Source organism: Urocitellus parryii, chromosome 12, assembly GCF_045843805.1.
Source record: "Urocitellus parryii isolate mUroPar1 chromosome 12, mUroPar1.hap1, whole genome shotgun sequence".
In the NCBI taxonomy this organism is placed as follows: Eukaryota; Metazoa; Chordata; class Mammalia; order Rodentia; family Sciuridae; genus Urocitellus; species Urocitellus parryii.
The window spans coordinates 78428956-78446181 of NC_135542.1; the positions used below are offsets into that span (position 1 = coordinate 78428956).

General features: G+C 32.5%; 1 protein-coding gene across 3 annotated transcripts in view; it reads left to right on the forward strand.

Moving 5' to 3' along the window:
- Positions 1 to 17226, forward strand: part of Vrk2 (VRK serine/threonine kinase 2) — a 100972-nt gene that overhangs the window by 65490 nt on the left and 18256 nt on the right. For all 3 annotated transcript variants that reach the window (XM_026408787.2, XM_026408788.2, XM_026408789.2), the window contains exons 9-11: positions 6612 to 6732; positions 9398 to 9456; positions 13142 to 13308. In XM_026408787.2, coding sequence (XP_026264572.1) covers positions 6612 to 6732; positions 9398 to 9456; positions 13142 to 13308 — 347 coding nt within the window. The remainder of the gene's footprint in view (positions 1 to 6611; positions 6733 to 9397; positions 9457 to 13141; positions 13309 to 17226) is intronic.

Consider the following 17226-nt stretch of genomic DNA (forward strand, 5'->3'; position numbering starts at 1 on the left):
CTTAAATCTTATACATGTTGATGAGTAGATTTCACCATTCCCGGTCTTGGGGAAGAAAAATTGAATTCAGAATGATCACAAAAAGATATTGTATCTCTGGAAGGAATATTCAGGGAAGAACCTACATTAAATATTTTTGGTGTTTGCTGGAAAGATTTATGTTGGAATATTCATTTTTATCATAGTTTTCTAGAGTTCCTAAATAGTAGATTACCTTCAAGCATTTAAAATATGATATATTTTAAACTTCTAGGCATATCTGTATCTACTTGTACATATAAATATATTCATGTTTATGAGAACATGTGTATACACACATTTGATGAAATTTTTATATGAAATTATTCTGGTATATAAAATGGAAAATTTGATATTCTCAAGTGTTTGAACAGTGTTTTAAGGTATTATATTTAATATTCTAAAATAAAACATTTCAGTTCAGCATTGTATAAATAATTATTAGGTAATAATTATTTAACCATATTTAGAAACCAAAATAAACAGAACCATAAATCCTGTAGGTAAATGCAGAAGATCAAGTTCATAAATATTCATGTGTTTACTTTTAGTACAACCACTATGTAGCTTAATCTCAGGAAAAAAATCTTCTGTGCCAGTCCAGCTATGATGTCAAATAGATATGGAGGAAAGATAATGCAAAAGAAAGCACAGAGAACAAAAGTTATTACTGCAAAGTAGAGCTTCTGGTTGCCAAACATTTGCTGTGTGTCCGATATATCTGGGTTTGGTCAGGTCAAGGGAATATTCAGATTTTAATGTAAACTATCTTAGGAGTTAGCCACTCAATAAAGACTATTAACCTGATCAGACTATCTAGTTGCTCCTACTTTTTCTAATGGTTATTCAGAAATTGAAGGGAAAGCTCATTTTTGTGTGTGTATGGATTAAGTTTTTATAATGAAGGAATGTGTATAAAAAGTATCTCAGCCTCTTCACCTAAGTGTTTTCTCATTCAGCTATAAAGGGAGGGAAAGAAATAACCATCTTAGCTATTAGCTCATATTATTATAGATTAAAAATTATGCATAGAGATGAATGGACAGATAACTATACCTGGAACTATAATACATTTCTGTATCTGTATGTTTTCAAACATTTCAGTTATTCTTCCAAACTCAATTCTCTCATGTATCCTAAATGTATTTTCTAAGTGGCTGAACTGCTTTTATTCAGTATAAAATTAAAGTAATGTATGTTGTATTTATTTCTTCCATTATTTCTTTACTCTTCATAGAAACTAGCACATATAAATTTGACATATCTTATTCTCATTGCCTGATAATTAAAGAGAATTATATCTTTGTCAAATATACTATTCTAAAATTTGTTACATTCTTAGTAATGTTAAAAAGCAATATTTGGATCAATGTGTGGTATGGATTTCTGTAGATTTTTCTACTCACTGAGGCATGCAGTCAATACCTAATTTCTCTAGAGATATACTGCATTTAACATATTGAGCTTTTTAAAATACTTCAGACCTAGGCATTGAGTGTATAATACCTCTTTTAATTCAACATCATTGATGACCATAAAATATGATATCTAAATTGTACTTCAAATGTCCATTTGTTTATGTAATATATTCAGTGTCAGATATATTAACTTTTTAAAAATTTTTTTGCCAATTGCTACAGTATATGAAATCCAAGTCTGGTGTTGTTTCTTGCCTGGCTTCCTTTCATTTTGCACCAACTTACAAAATACATGTGAAATAAACTGAGAATGTATTTTCATGTTACCAAACTTAGGAAAATGACATGGTTTGCACAATACTTAACTTCCCAAATACTAATTCAAAAAAGAAATCTCATTTTCCTATTATAAAGTATAAAGGTAAGCAATCAAATATTGGTATTACCTTATTTCATTAGTTGACAAAAATATATACTGTGTAGGTAAATTTGACTGCTCTAAATAGTCTGGCTAATGTATAAACAATAATGAAGATTATTGCTTCTCTGTGGTATATAACCATTGGTTTACATTCACACATGACTTTTAAAGTCTTAACATACATCTTGACTTTTTAATTGAACTCTTTTGTTAAAGACTATGCAATGGCCAAATGTAAACTATCTCTGCTCTGTTGAATGGCTTTTCTTAATCTTCACGTAGTAGGGTTTCATGAGGAAACGTAATTTAAAACTTAAAAGATACTGGAAAAATAGAGACCTGGGTTCAGTATTTTATCTGAAATATTATTTATTATATTCTATTTTCCTAATATCTTTTTTGAAACTACAGTAAATGTGGTTACCATAATATTTTGTAGCTCTTTGTACGTTCTAATGGACAAAATATTGAATTATATAAGTTATCCGTTAGAAAACTAAGAACAAACTTTAAATTTGTCCTTCATATATCACTATTCAGTTTGTCAAGGAGCATCTTATCAGCAGTTTTCTGCTTTCATATTGTCATGTCTGGTTACATATATTCATATTTTGGGCATTTGATCCCAAACATTTTCAAGTTCATTTTATTTTCTACCAATCCCTGTTTCTCTTCATATTCCATGATGCTACTATATTAAGAAATAAAACTAAACAGAAAGTCCCTTAGGCAAATAATCAGACCCATTTTGGGGGAGGGTGGTTAACACTTAAACTTTGCCTTTTCACTTTCATTCCTATTGGTGAATTTTACTCCAGTTTGTCTTTTGAGGACCAGTTCTCAAAAGTGGTCTCTCTGTTGTTTTTGTACAATTGGAAAGACCATTTAACACTTTATAAATAAATATTCTAAATTAGAGATCCTTCTTTACCAGAGTGAAGTAGCTTGAAAGAAATAATTTTTCATTCAACTATCCTTTTATAAAACTTAGGGATGCAGCTTAGATCTTGGTATCTGTGGCTTGTTTATGACCAAAGCATGTTTCTTTATGTTAATGTCTTTCAGTGCTTTAAGTTAAATTGCCTGTTTCAGTAGTGTAAATAATGCTATTTGAATAATGTTAAAATTAATTCTGGAGGCAAAGAATTCTTAGATTGAGCATGGACTTTGGATTCTGAAAGACTTGAACTTCAGTGTTGAGCTCCATCCAGTTTTGCTCTTTGATACTGAACAAATTATTTAGCCTCTCTTAGCTTCTTTTTTTTTTTTTTGTCAGTATGGTTAATAATATTTTACACTGTTCGAGTGATTCAATGCAATAATAAAAAAGCAGGTAGAGTACCTGGCACAGTAGCAGCACAACAATTGTTTTTATTGGTTCTGCATTCTTTTTTTTTTTTTTTTTAACTTGCTGCATGTCATGCTTTATTCTCTATGGTTTATATGTTTTATTTGTTCCTTTTAGTTATACGTGACAATGGAGTCTATTTTGACATTTATACAAACATAGAGTATATCTTATTCTAATTAGGATCCTAGTCTTATGGATGTGCAGGATGTTGAGATTCACTGTTGTGTATTCATGTAGGTACATAGGAAAGTTTGGTCAGATTCTAATTCATTGAAATAAATTCTAAGTTCTCACATAGGCCTTTTTTTTTTTTTTTTTCTTTTTCTATTGCTGGAGATCAGACCCAGGGCCTTGCACCTGCTAGGCAAGTGCTGTACCACTGAGCTATACCCCCAGTATTCTGTGTTTTTGTTGTTGTTGTTGTTGGGGTTTTTTTGTTGTTGTTCTTTGTTAATTTTTGGTTATTACTCTTGGCAATGCTTTATCATTTTGAAATGTTGAACATTTGAGAGCACCACAGACTTAGACTGAAAAGACTAATTTATCTTGTTGCATATTAGTAAGCTCAGTAAACATCAGATGCCAAATAACATTTAGAAACTAAATTGAGAAAGTTTGGAGGAAAAATCTTTTATTAATAATAGTCTCACTATAAGTAAATTGCATTTACATAAAATAGTAAATTTTTAATTTTTTTTGAAATCTATGAAAGCTTACTATTAATAATTATGCTAATTATCAAGTGTAGTCAAAGAACTTTATGTATTACAATTATGCAAATATATGACTCAGAAAACAATTCATAATATATTTTCTGAGTGAATGAAAAGATGTTAAAAGAAATCTATCACCTGGCATTTTTGAATCTTAGTACTAAAAAAGTAATAATGGTGGAGGCTGGAGGTAGATCTCTTCTCTATGAATTCCTAGTCTAAGGCTCTTTCCATTTACTGCTTCACTTAGCATGTTTTTAAATACATTTTTAAATTCTGTAATAAAAGAAGCAACTTTCAAGTTAGAAGATTTTTAGTTTTTCCAGTGCTAGGGATTGAACCCAGGGTCTTGTGCATTCTATATAAGTCTCTTACCACTGAGCTGTACTTCCAATGCTCAAAACCCTTTTATAGTTAGATATCAATAGTCCTTTTCAGTGATGACTAGTTCTGCATGTAAGTGGTACACACAGATTCTAATATTGTCTTCTAGAATTTTAAAATTAACTTAGCAGATATTACTCTATGGTAGATGGAAAGTAAACATTAGCTTCCTAAAACAAGTTGTTTAGTCTGTTTTTCTGGAAGGGAATGTAAGGGAGAGATACTCAGAAATACTTCATGCTCTTATCTTTACTAGTAGAAAAGGGTGACTGTTAGATGTTCTTTTAAATAATATGTGTATTTTTATAGAACTTAGTGGAAACAGTGGTAGAATGCTAAGCCATTGTTATTAATGTGTATGTGCAGTGAAAGAAAATAAGTGAAAGAATGGAATATGTGATAATGTATTTTAATTAGGTAAGACCAAAAACTATAATAGTGAAGTAAAGTTAACTCTCAAAGGGCTATTTTAAATGAAGACCAGTTTATGAAAGATTGGCTTCAGAAATCTAAATGACTTGTCATTACTTACAGCTTCATATCAATTAATCCCTCAGTTGGGGGGTGGGGGGAAGTGGCTGGGAAGGTTCATTCCATTTTAATTCTGAATGTTTTTCCTCAAAGGGCCTCTTGTAGTCTGTATCATCCAAACAGGTGCCAAAATATCATTTTTTGAAAATTAGAGGATGTGAACATTTTTTAAGTGGTGGTAATCGGGAATTGCCATAATGGAAAAGAGACTTGTGAACACATCTGTACAAATGGAACCATTCCATTATTAATGGGAGATTTATTACTAAAGAAATCACTGTAGAACAGCATGGTAGAGATTGTGTTTTTATTTTAATACAAGAGCCAAGTCTTGCATTAGGACATTGTTGAAGCTTGTGCAGAAAGTAAATGGTACCCATGGGACTGTAACATTCTTCCGGATTGAAGGGCCTTTAATAATCCAATACTCTAATAGCAGTTAAGATAGAGTACGTGTAAGAGCTGATCTCGTCTTCTGCTTTTATAACTACTTACGTAAGGTAACCAAAAGTAGTTGCAACCTGATGGCATCATTGTTCTTAGTAGATGACTTTTTAAATTAAAAACTAAGTTTACTGAGTGACTTTTCAGAGTTTTTTAATGAAAGAAAATAAAACAGGATACCTGTTTACAGCAGGTTTAACAGTCACATATTGGTCTTGGGAGGTTATATTATTCTTACACAGATGAACATTCAAGTAGTGGTAGAAATATAAATACTAGTCTATTGTTTTTATAACAGTTTGAAATGGTTGTTAAAAATGAGTTTATTTTATGGGTATTTGCTGATGTTGCAATCATTATTCCAGTGACTTGTTAACAAGTATCAATTATGTTTGACACCTTTCTTAGGTTTCATTGTCCGTCTTTTGATAAGAGGCACTTTAACACAGGTATATAAAATCATGATGACATTAGTTTTATAGCATTTAATGATTTGATATAAATGATATTTACAGGGCCATGAAAATGTTCTTTGAGTGTATTTTTTTAAATGAAAAGCCATCTTGTATTAAATTTGGGGAACCTCTATGTAGCTTCACACTCACTCCCCACCACCTCTCTCCCGTGGACCCATCCATTATCTCACCTTTAGATTTCTTTCCAGGATCTGGGGTTAGAATTTTAGCTTAGAGCTGCTTAATTATAAGATAATATCTGTAACATTGTAGAATTGTGCATCCAAAGCAGTGGACCTATTTTAATTATACTTTCATGTAACTGAAAAATCCCCAGACAAGCCTGTTTAAGACTGCACACTAGATGGCAGTTTTGTCATATTCTTCCAATTTCAAATGCTGCCACCAGTGTGGGTAAAACAGGAAAGGCCATCAGTGTTTAGTCTGCACTCAAAGGGTCTCTGCATGACCAATGCAGACCCCATGGACTTCCTGGAACATATGTTAGCAATTTAGCTGCAGACATTTATTTCTTTGTTTTACTGCTTGGCTCTTTGAGAAAGTGTTGGTGCCGGGTTATGGGTTGTCTGGATCATGTCAGAGGCCATGGGGATCAAGTTCATGTGACAGGCCAGACTAAGGAAAGATGAAGTTGGAGGAGGTGAGGAAACTGACCCTGACTTTCAGCAGCAACAAGTCACTGCCTGTCTGTGGACTGGGGCCAAACGCCTGGGCGTTTTAAGTTTTGCTCCAGCTGAACAAACAAAACACTTCTCCTATTTGGCTTTTCCATATTTCATCAATAGTAGTTCACTCAAAGATTTCACTTTTTCTCAAGGACTTACTTATCCCCCCTCTTAATGTTTACTCCTGTAGCCCTGTCCAGAAGAAGTGACGTTGAAATCCTCGGCTACTGCATGCTGCGGTGGTCATGTGGGAAACTTCCCTGGGAACAGAACCTGAAGGACCCGGTGGCTGTCCAGACTGCTAAAACAAAGTACAAATTTTTAAGCATTCCATCCTTTACTACAACAGGTCTGAAGGGATACAGTAAAGGGAGCTAATATCTCAGGATTGCCATTCATCCACTATGACAACCAAGTACATTTCTTTAATTGAAAAATACTTTTAACAACAAACAAACATAAAATGCATTAAGATAACACCTATAAAGTCACATGTACTTGAATTGCAATGCAAAATATAAAGTGAAATATCCATTCCTTTACAGGGTGTTTTCCAGAGCTTAGATTGTAGGTGGTGGTGTTTTCAAAGAAGAATATTTTCAAATTAGCATTGTACAAGTGTATAAAAGTAGTCTGAACTCAGTGTGATTGATGTTAACTGTGCAGAGCAACAATGTGAAATGGGACAGTTTGGGCTTTTATCTTTAAGGTGAGACCAATATACCTCTTATTCCTGTTCCAGAGGATGTTCTGTTGCCTAAGGAAGAAACAAAAATTTTATGTGAGCCATTTATATGAGATAATCTTGTAGCCACAAACATTTTTAATATTCTACATTCAATTTTTATTACCTGATTCTGTTAGCAAAAGAATTAGGTCAAACTTAGAGTATGTTACTATTTTACAATTCTCTTACTGGTCAGGCCCACGAAAGTCAATTGGATGTGGCACAGAGTAACCAGACTTTCATTATATACTAAGATATGCTGCAGTTATCTGTAGATACAATATCACATTTGGAAAAGGCAGCTAAGTTTTAAATAGGCCAAGTCACAACAGAAGTGTACTAAAAGGGGTAGCTTATCCATAGAAATCAATCTTCAAATTCAGAGTAGAATTAGTTCTGAAGGAAGAAAGACTGCTGCAGATTCACAATAATACAGCTGATATTTATAAATACTGACATATTGTGAAATATTTTTTTACTTGGAATCTCGATTATCCTAGTGCCTTACCCAAAATTGACACATTCATATAAGTAAATATTAGAACCATCTAATCAGTTATATACTGTGGTAATTGATGTGTCTGTATTAATCCTCATATAACTGATGGTCTCCAATGTATGTGTCAAGTCAGAGCACAATTACAATAATATTATTATTATTATTATTATTAATAAAATAATAGCCAGGCATGGTGGCACATGCCTATAATCCCAGTGGCTGGGGAGGCTGAGGCAGGAGGATCACGAGTTCAAAGCCAGCTTCAATAACAGTGGGGCCCTAACAACTTAGTGAGAACCTGTTTCAAAATAAAATATATAAAGGAGCTGGGGATGTGGCTCAGTGGTTAAGAGTCCCTGGGTTCAATCCCTAGTACAAAAAAAAAAAAAAAAACAATAATGGGTATGCATGGGCATTTTTATATCCAATTTTTCAACTCAGTTTACCTAATTTGAATAATGTACTTTATTTCAAAGGCTAGCATTTTAATTTGAATGAGTATATGCATGTTTTACTTTCAGGAGGACTTACTAATGATTTGTTTTAGTTTGTGTCAATATGTATATATAGATGCATTCATTGTAGGATCCATAATGAATATATCTACACATGTATACTCAGAATATTAAGGTTTCATATAAAACTCAAGGTTTTAATAAGTCAAACATAACCTCCATTTACATTTTGGGGAACTCTTATATGTTAATATACCTTCATTGTGGTTTGATTAATAATGTAAACCTGTAGGCCAGTAAACTTACATTGTGAAGTTTATAACTCAGATAAACTGAATTCTAACATTTCAGTGTTTAACATTTTAAACATTTTCAAACTTCTTATGGTTTGTAATACATAGTCATTATTTATTAAACTTATTAAGAAGGGATAGCATGGAATATCTTCATAAGGGCATGATTGTATATTCAACCATAACATTATACTTCTCTTAACCCCTTTGTTTCCCCCAAGATAGGATGAAATTAAAATGGTGCATTTATTGCTGCTATTCTGCCTTTGCCTGAGTTTGTGAATTATTCACTCATTTTCAGTAATTTTAGTTGAATATTTATATATTTGTGCCAAAAACAACTTAAGAGAGTTGTGCTTATTTAGCCTAAAACATGGGAAAGTGCTTATAATTTTTTTTCAAGAATTTCTTGTTAACCAGTTTAATCTTAGGATAGCATAAAATACTGCCCAATGGAGAACAATATACATGAATAAGTAATATATGCCTCTCCAATAGTAAATACCTGAGGAAAAAATGTCCTCAAAATCCAGATATATTTTTATATGATTTTCCTTTGTTTTTAAGAAAAAAATCATAATACCCCTACTTCTGAATTTATATATGTATGTATATGTATGTATGTGTATATGTATATGCATGTGTGTATATGTATGTATGTTTATATATGCGTGTGGGTATATATGTGTAAATGTGTATGCGTGTATATGTGTATGCCTATGTGTGTGTGTGTATATATATATACTTTAATTAATTAAATCATTCATACTATAATTCTACATAGTTTAGTTTCTAGGTGATTGTATAAAATTGGGTAGTGAAAGTGAAGGGATCTCCTTCACTTTTATGTATCCTCCAATCTATTACAGGTGGGTGAAAAACACCAATGAAAGTCATAATTTTGGTGACCTACCAAGATAGAATTACAGTTTTGTTTTCTAGTTAAAACAGTGAACACAGAATTGGACGCAGATTCACTGTGTCTTCCTCTGTTTGTTTTAGTCTGTTGGATGAGCTGCCTGGGTCAGTGCTGAAGTGGGCTCCATCTGGAAGCAGTTGCTGTAAGTCGGATGATAACTTCTGCTTTATCTTGTGATTTTCAGGTCACCACATTTGTCATTCTTGTTTGTAGTTTTTGCTTAACTCACCTACTCCTGTTCGCACAGGGTGGGAAGAAACTCCTCAGGGTTACAGATAGGTTGCTAGAGAAGAGAATGTTTAGGTCATCACTGACATTAGAACACAAGGACCCTGTAAGATACTATTTAGGTGGAGTTCAAGCCTCTGTCAGTTGCATTTTTAAAATACATATTTTGAGAATCATGCACAGGTTAAATCATCATCTGCATCTGGTTTTTCTAGGATTAAGGTTTTCTAGTTTGCTTCTCTATGTATTGTTGAAAGAAGATAAAGTCAACCTAAGGAAAGACTACTTTTCATCAATTATTTAAAAAAACACATCATTAAACACTGGAATGCTTTGTAGACCTGGGTTACACCCTAACCTAACTGGCAAATTTTTTGATGAGCAAAGTATCTGATCTTGGAATTTGGAGGTATATTTGACAAAGGATTTTCTTTTTTAAGTTCATACAGAACTTTTTGGAGTTTTTTAATTGACAATATTATCAGTATAAAATAGTAAGTCAACTCAGAATTACCCAGATTTCTGTCATTTCTTTATGGATACATGACACATTATTTAGTACTTATTTTACAGTTCAGTTTTTTTTTTATGTGAAAGAACCAACCAGCTCTGCAATCACACTTGCTTTTTCTTAGAGTCAGATTAGCAAAATGTATCTTAATCTCTGTTTACATCGGGCAATGTCAAGGTTAGCTTTTAACTGATTTCTCAGAGTAGATTTCTACACCGAACCTCTAGTTAAGGTCACGTAGCATCAGTGCCCATTTGAGAGTTGAAAAGTAGAGTTAAGTCATCTTAAACTTATATTCACAGCCCTTCTTTGACTAGAAACCAAAATTTTCGTTTGTAAAGGAAATGAAAGAGAAACGGTCCAGTTCTGCTTCCCATTTCTCTTTTCTAAGTTTTACATCTTTCCCCATGTGAGTCTTCTGTCTTTCCCATTCTGTGGTACTTTTCTTCTGATGAAGGGTGCCAAATAGGAAAGACTCTCTCTTATTCGGGGAGATGGGTTACAAGATAAAACTTTTGTTTCTGTGACTATGTGAAATAGCTTTGAACAAAATGATAATATTCATTTTTGGCTAATATTCTTAAATTGGGGTTTTTGCCAAGTCATAGAGTTTGTTTTACTCAATGAGACAAAAAAAAAGATATTTTTATTTATTTTTCAAATTATATGTCCTTTAGGTTTGGATTGGAAAAGAAAGTTCAGATACTCTAGATTGTTCAAGATAAATGCTTCTTTCATTAAAGATAAATTAAGATTGAATCACATGAGAAATTTAGATAGGAGGCACGCCTGGTTCCTTAGTACAAGCCATTTATTCGAGTCTATACTGCTTTTATAAAATGCAGATTTCTATTCCTAAAGCACACAATGTTGAATATTAAGTGACATTCTCTTAAGTTGGGAGGCTGTGCTTAGAAGAAGCCCAGCTATGAAAAAGGAACGGCCTTGCAAAGCATTTACTACCAAGATGTTTTATTAAATAAAATAGTCAAGAGGTTTGCAGCATGCATGTCCAACCCAGTGTAATAATAACTTCAAAAGTTTTTATCTTTTGAAATGATAGTCAGTAATGATACTTAATATTTCACTAGCTTAAAAAGCAGGTGATTCAAGAATATCATAATTTCATCCTATTCAAAGCATTTTGTTTTATAGCTCTAGAAATATGCTAGTAAATTAAAAAATGTACTTAATACAATAAATCCAGATCTTGAAAGGCTAACATTTAAATCAGTACTACATCATGATAGTCTAAGCTTCAGGTTTATAATAATAATTTATAATAGAAGTGGCTCTTTTCATTTTATCCCTCTCCTACCTCACTGGTACCTCATTTTTCCAAACCTCAGTCCCATGAAGGCTTTGCAGCACAGCTGCTATCAGTTGGTGGAGTGCCAGGAGTTTCCATTGTCTTACAACAATGATTTGTTCCCACAAACTCAGCTCTCTTCTCCATTTGGGATATTCTGGTTAACAGAATTGTAATATATACCATACTTGGCTTACCACTTTTAAAGACCAAAGAACAACTGAATAATTCCATTAAAATGGTAGTGAATGAAATTCAATCTTTTTTTTTTTTAAATCATTCCTTTAGGAATTAGATGTTCCTACCCCAGGGTTTCAGGAACCTATTATAAATGTGATGATAAAACAGCAGCATTTGCTACTTAAGAGAGATGTGTTTGACCAAATGCTAGATAGCACAGGTTGATGCATTTCATAAATAGAAAAAGAAAAAATGTAGTGTGTAATTGCTCAATTGTCCAGGTTCAAAAAAAAAAGGCAGAGCCTAGAGTTCTCATTTTGGCCACATTAACTTTGTTTATGAAAATAGCTCTGGAGTCTATAAAGTGGTCACTCTCACTTTAATAGGGAGAAAGGGGTGATAACTATAGCTTTTGGAATTTTTCCCTATTGGAAGTGAAACCCATGCCTCTGCAGTTTTCCCCTTGAGTGGAGTGGGCCTGGAGGGGAAGGGAAGGATTACTAGGAAACCAGTCTTGCCCTCTCATGACTACTTCCACATTTTCCAATTGTGGTGCATAAACAACTAAATGAGAGATTAAATGATATTCGTGTTTGGGTCAGTAATATCTTTTGAAGGGGAAAGGCATATCTAAACAGCTCTATGAACAAATGAAAGTCTGCCAGTTTTTCAGTAGTATCTGATATTACCACTACTTCTATCTCAATTTTAGATTTAACCTCTACCAAAACCAAAAATGCAAACTAGAAATAATTTGATGCAGCTATGTTTGTAATTTTTGGTTACTAATGCTACTTATATTTAAAAGCTATTGGGTTGAAAGGTATAGTTCAGTGGTAGCACATGTTTAACATGTGTGAGGCCTTAGGTTCCATCCACAGTACTGAAAAAATAAAAATAAAAAAAAATGTAAATGAAATCTGGTAGTCCACAAACTTTTTAGGGGATGGAGGATAACCATGTGAATATGTTTTATTTTAGAGAAAAAATAAGAGTTGATAATTCCTTATCCTATCCTTCTGAACTAAAATCAAGACTGTGTTGTGACTGTACCTGGCTAGCTAGGTATGGAGGACTTGAGGGAGGGTTTGTGCAGTCTGAATTGAATCCTTGCTAAAAACATGGAACTCAAGATTATTTCTATAATATTTTGTTACAATTTCAAAAATGAAATCTTCAATTAAAATTTTCACTGATTTTTTTTCCTTTTGAAGTCAGGAAGCTAATAAAAAATTACATTGGTTTTTAACTGAATTTTTAAAGTTCAAAATAAAGCAATGTATGAAGCAAGTCTGAAATATTATACTTTTTGTATAGTCCTTAGTAGCTACATGATATTAAAATTTGCTTCCTCCCATAAGATTAGATGACTGTAAACATAACAGCAAAAGGTTTATCCCATTAAGTCAAATCTGTAGGTAGGTATATTTAAGTCATTTTTTAATATCATTTAAAAAGTGGTCTTTATTGGATTGTTCATTTTTAGTTTAATGAGGATATATGTACAAGAGAGAACTTAATAGAAAGATTTTTAAGGTTATTGAGGTTTTGCTAATCTTGCCAATATGAATTACATGTAAACAATTTAATACTTCACAGGTGAAATAGCTGAATTTTTAGCATGTGTTTATAGTTTAGCTTACAATGAAAAGCCAGACTATCAAATGCTCAAGAAAATTCTGAATCCTGGTGGAATACCCTTAGGACCACTGGAGTTTTCCACTGAAGGCCAGAGGACACGTGTGTATTCTCCTCCCAATAAAAAAGTAAGTAAAAATCTTGGGACTGTCTCTGTAAAACTTTTCTATCAAATGAAGTTGTTTACAACTCAGTTCTTTGCTCATTATATTTAATTCCTGTTCCCCCTAACTCAGCACCAAGGAGGTGGTTGACCTTAGTGTAGGATCTGTAGCCTGCTGTGTCCTGTGAAGGAAATGAAGCCATCCTGATGTCTGATCAGACTTGATTCATGAGAGCCTTTATTTGCTTCTTTTCTTTGAGTTTTCTTCAGTTTTTTGCCCTTTGTTTTTGCCTACCAGTTTAGCCATAATTTAGTGTTGGATAATATTCTTAGATGTTATTTGTATTGGTTGATATTTCAATCCTTTCAAATGATTCTTTTTTACAAAGAGCTATCAAGCCTCCTCCTTTATTCAGCCATCTTCCTTTGCTTCATTCTTTAAAAAAGAAAAAAGGATTAGAACTTGATACAAAGAATTAGGATTTAAAAATTTAAAAAAATGTTCAATCTTTACACTCGGCATAGGCCTGAGACTACTGTAAGCAATATTATTGGACAGGTAATTAAATATCCATTTCTTTCTTGACTCTGTCCACATGCAAAAAAAAAAAAAAAAAATGTGAAGGGCATTTTTTTTTCCTGATGCATGTACAATAAGGTAAGGTCAGGATGCCATTCATTTTTAATATTTCTTATGAACTTTGGATCATCACAAGTGTTCATGAGCCAAGAATGCAGGATGCAAACTAATGTGACTGATAGGCTGCGAGATGAATGGTGAGTCAAGTATCAGTGCACAGATGGTTCTGATTTGCTGAATTTTGTAGCTGCTGCAACTGAAGACATAAAATATCCTTCTAGTCATAAATTAGCTCTTTGGAAGCAAAACCTTGGCACCAGAGCTTTACAACCTTCAATTAGTAGGAAAAGAAGTATTTGAATGACTGTGGTATTGACATCTGTAGGCCTGCATAGTAATCATTCCTAATAGAAGAGAATATCTGTTTGAGGAGGTTTTGCATGGCTAATTAACTACCAGTGAGAATATGTAATTTTTTCATGATCTCCTGATTGTCACCTTTCTCTCATGATACAATTACATTTTATTGTAGCAAGTGCCTCACAAACCAATTGTCAGCACTATTTACGTATTGCAGAAGGCAGAACAAAAGTTCATGTTTAATAAAAAGCCACTGGATTTTGATCTTGGTAATTACTGAGACTTATTTTAACAGTTTTATTGACTTTTGTATTTTTATCACTTTTCCAAGAGCCATTTCCTTGACATAGTATTTCCCTTGCAGTAATGGTCACCACTTAATCTACACTAATTTAAGTAGAGTTTTTTTCCTTTTTTGTAGTTTTTCAGTTTCATAAACTTAATTGAAATATAAAAAAGCCATTTTAAAAACCAATAACTATATCCTCTGATATAAAACTCTGATTATTATCCACCAGAATTTTCAGTTTCATCAGATTCAAAGGGTGTTTGTTATGAAACCATTTTTATATACAGAGAATAGAATATAAAACATTTTTGCCAGTGAGCTCCATAAAAAATACTTTATTACTTTTGATTAGAACACTTTGGTTATGAGTAAAAAAGAAAACACTTTAATAACTTAAGAATAACATTCTTAAGACCTTAGTTTTGGTTAACAGTGTGATCAGACCAATGTATAGATGTTAAGATATATTTCACAGCAGATCAGTATTTAATTATTAATGACTTTATATTGTGCACAAATTTATTTAATGATAGTATAAAATACAGTTTCCTGGAAATTTCCAAATGCAAAGTATAACAATATAAACTATCCTGTGCTTAATTCCTGCAAATGATACAAGTGTAGTATGATTTCCACAGTTGATTGTTTCTATAACAAAAATGATTTAGAGCCAGAATGAAATCAACCACATGGCCCCAAGTTTTTCTTTTGTCATAAAATCCTCTTATTATTATAAAATATTTCTTGTTACTCTGTATGTGGATTGTTGTAATTAGTTAACAGACTAGTGAATAAACTCTGCACTTGTATTTTTTTTTACAAAGATACTTAAAAAGAAATCATTGGACCCAAAGAGGAATACAGATATAAATAAAATGTTTCTATGATTCATTATTCAAAGGGAAGAAGTTATGAATGTCCTTTCATTCAAAAAATTTGAAACTTACACTAAGGAAAATTTAGCCTTTTTAATAAAAAACGTTTGGGTTAGAGTCTAATAAGAATTGCAGCACACTTATGACATCTTTTTGCAAAGCAAAATGAGATATTTTTCTAATAGATTTTCCTAGGTATCATAAACTGTTCCCAGTAATTCAAGGCTTCCTTTTGAAGTCCTCAAATACTATTACTATAGTTCAGTTGGAAATGAAGTTTTGTCAAGATAGTAAAGAAATTGATAGTTTTTTTTTTTCTTGAAAAGCAAATCTTTTGGGGTATTTGCCTCAATCAAAATCATGGTATGTATAGCTGGTGTCACTTGCTAGTAATTCTGGCAGCTCCTGTGGTCACACTGTCAATCAAATTAGAAGATTCTATCATCAGGGCTGCTGGAGTCTATTTATGCTACCCACAGAGGTGTGTGTGTGTGTGTGTGTGTGTGTGTGTGTGTATGTATGTATGTGTGTGTGTATGCACTTGCATACACATCCAATAGACGGAACTCAGGGCCATGTTCCTGGAAAGTATGGTCTCCACAATGAGCTAATGTACCCCAATTCCCCACGGGAATATAATGTTCAAAATTCAATGAAGAAAACCATATTTTAGTATGAACACTTATTGAGGTGAACTAAAACTCTAGAATTCCCAGATGAGAATGTCAAAGCAAATTGGAAAATAGTATTATTGAAGGTCCAAATTCAACCCTTGGATAATCTACTTCAAGAACTGGTAGATCCTTTTATTAGTTTTATCAATATGTCTCTCCTTATTGAGGTGCCTGAATCCATACTGTAATGGTGTAGACACTTGGGCATAATGAGCCACTCATTCTTCCTCACATCTTTAATAAGGTAGAAGAGTAAAAATGTTCAAGCTCTCCTGCATTTCAGGCAGTAAGTTTGTTCCTTCATTTACCCTAAATCTGAGTTTTCCACACCAAATCCAAGGTGTATTATTAGTAATAGTAATTTTCAAAATTCTTTCCTGAGCTTTAATTCTCAAAATAATTCTATTAATTTGTTTTCCCATTTAGTTTATGTATATGAGAAAAGTGGCAATACAAATTCTTAATCAGAAGCACATTTTTATTGATTTTTTAGGAGTCTAGAAGTATGCTTGATTGTAGAAAACAGTACAAATTTTCAATGGAAAATTAAATAAAATCTACTTTATTTTGAATAGCAACTTTTTTGAAAATGGCACGTATTTGGATAGTGTTCTTTGGTTTGAATATGTGGAGTGCCTGAGCTGTTTTCTGTATTTTCATATCCTTGAGAAACAGAAAGTTATACTCTGTTCACAATTAAGAATTAAACATAATCATCCCACTTTTCTCTCATCATTTTAAGTTTCCCTAGAATTAGAAATATCCCATACACTGGATATTGTTTGTTTATCATCTAGAAGAGTTCATGGCAATGAAGCCTAACCATCCAACCAATGACAGTATGTGCACCAGGAACCATCACAGAGAACTGAATATATTTTACTTTTATGTCAGAGGCTCCTGGTGAGAAAACTGGTACCTAAAATGCTTAGCATACAGGAGGTACTAAAATCCTCAATGATATTTCAACTAATCTCAGTTCTGGGTACATTTCCAAAGGAAGTGAAATAATCATGTCTTAGAGGTCTCTGCAGTACCTATTTTTAATTTATTGCAGCACTTGCTTCACTAAGTACATTTTGTTTATTGTTTATTATAGTATTATTTACAATAACTAAGGTATAGAAAGAACATGGTTTTACTAATAAATCTATAGATAAAATGT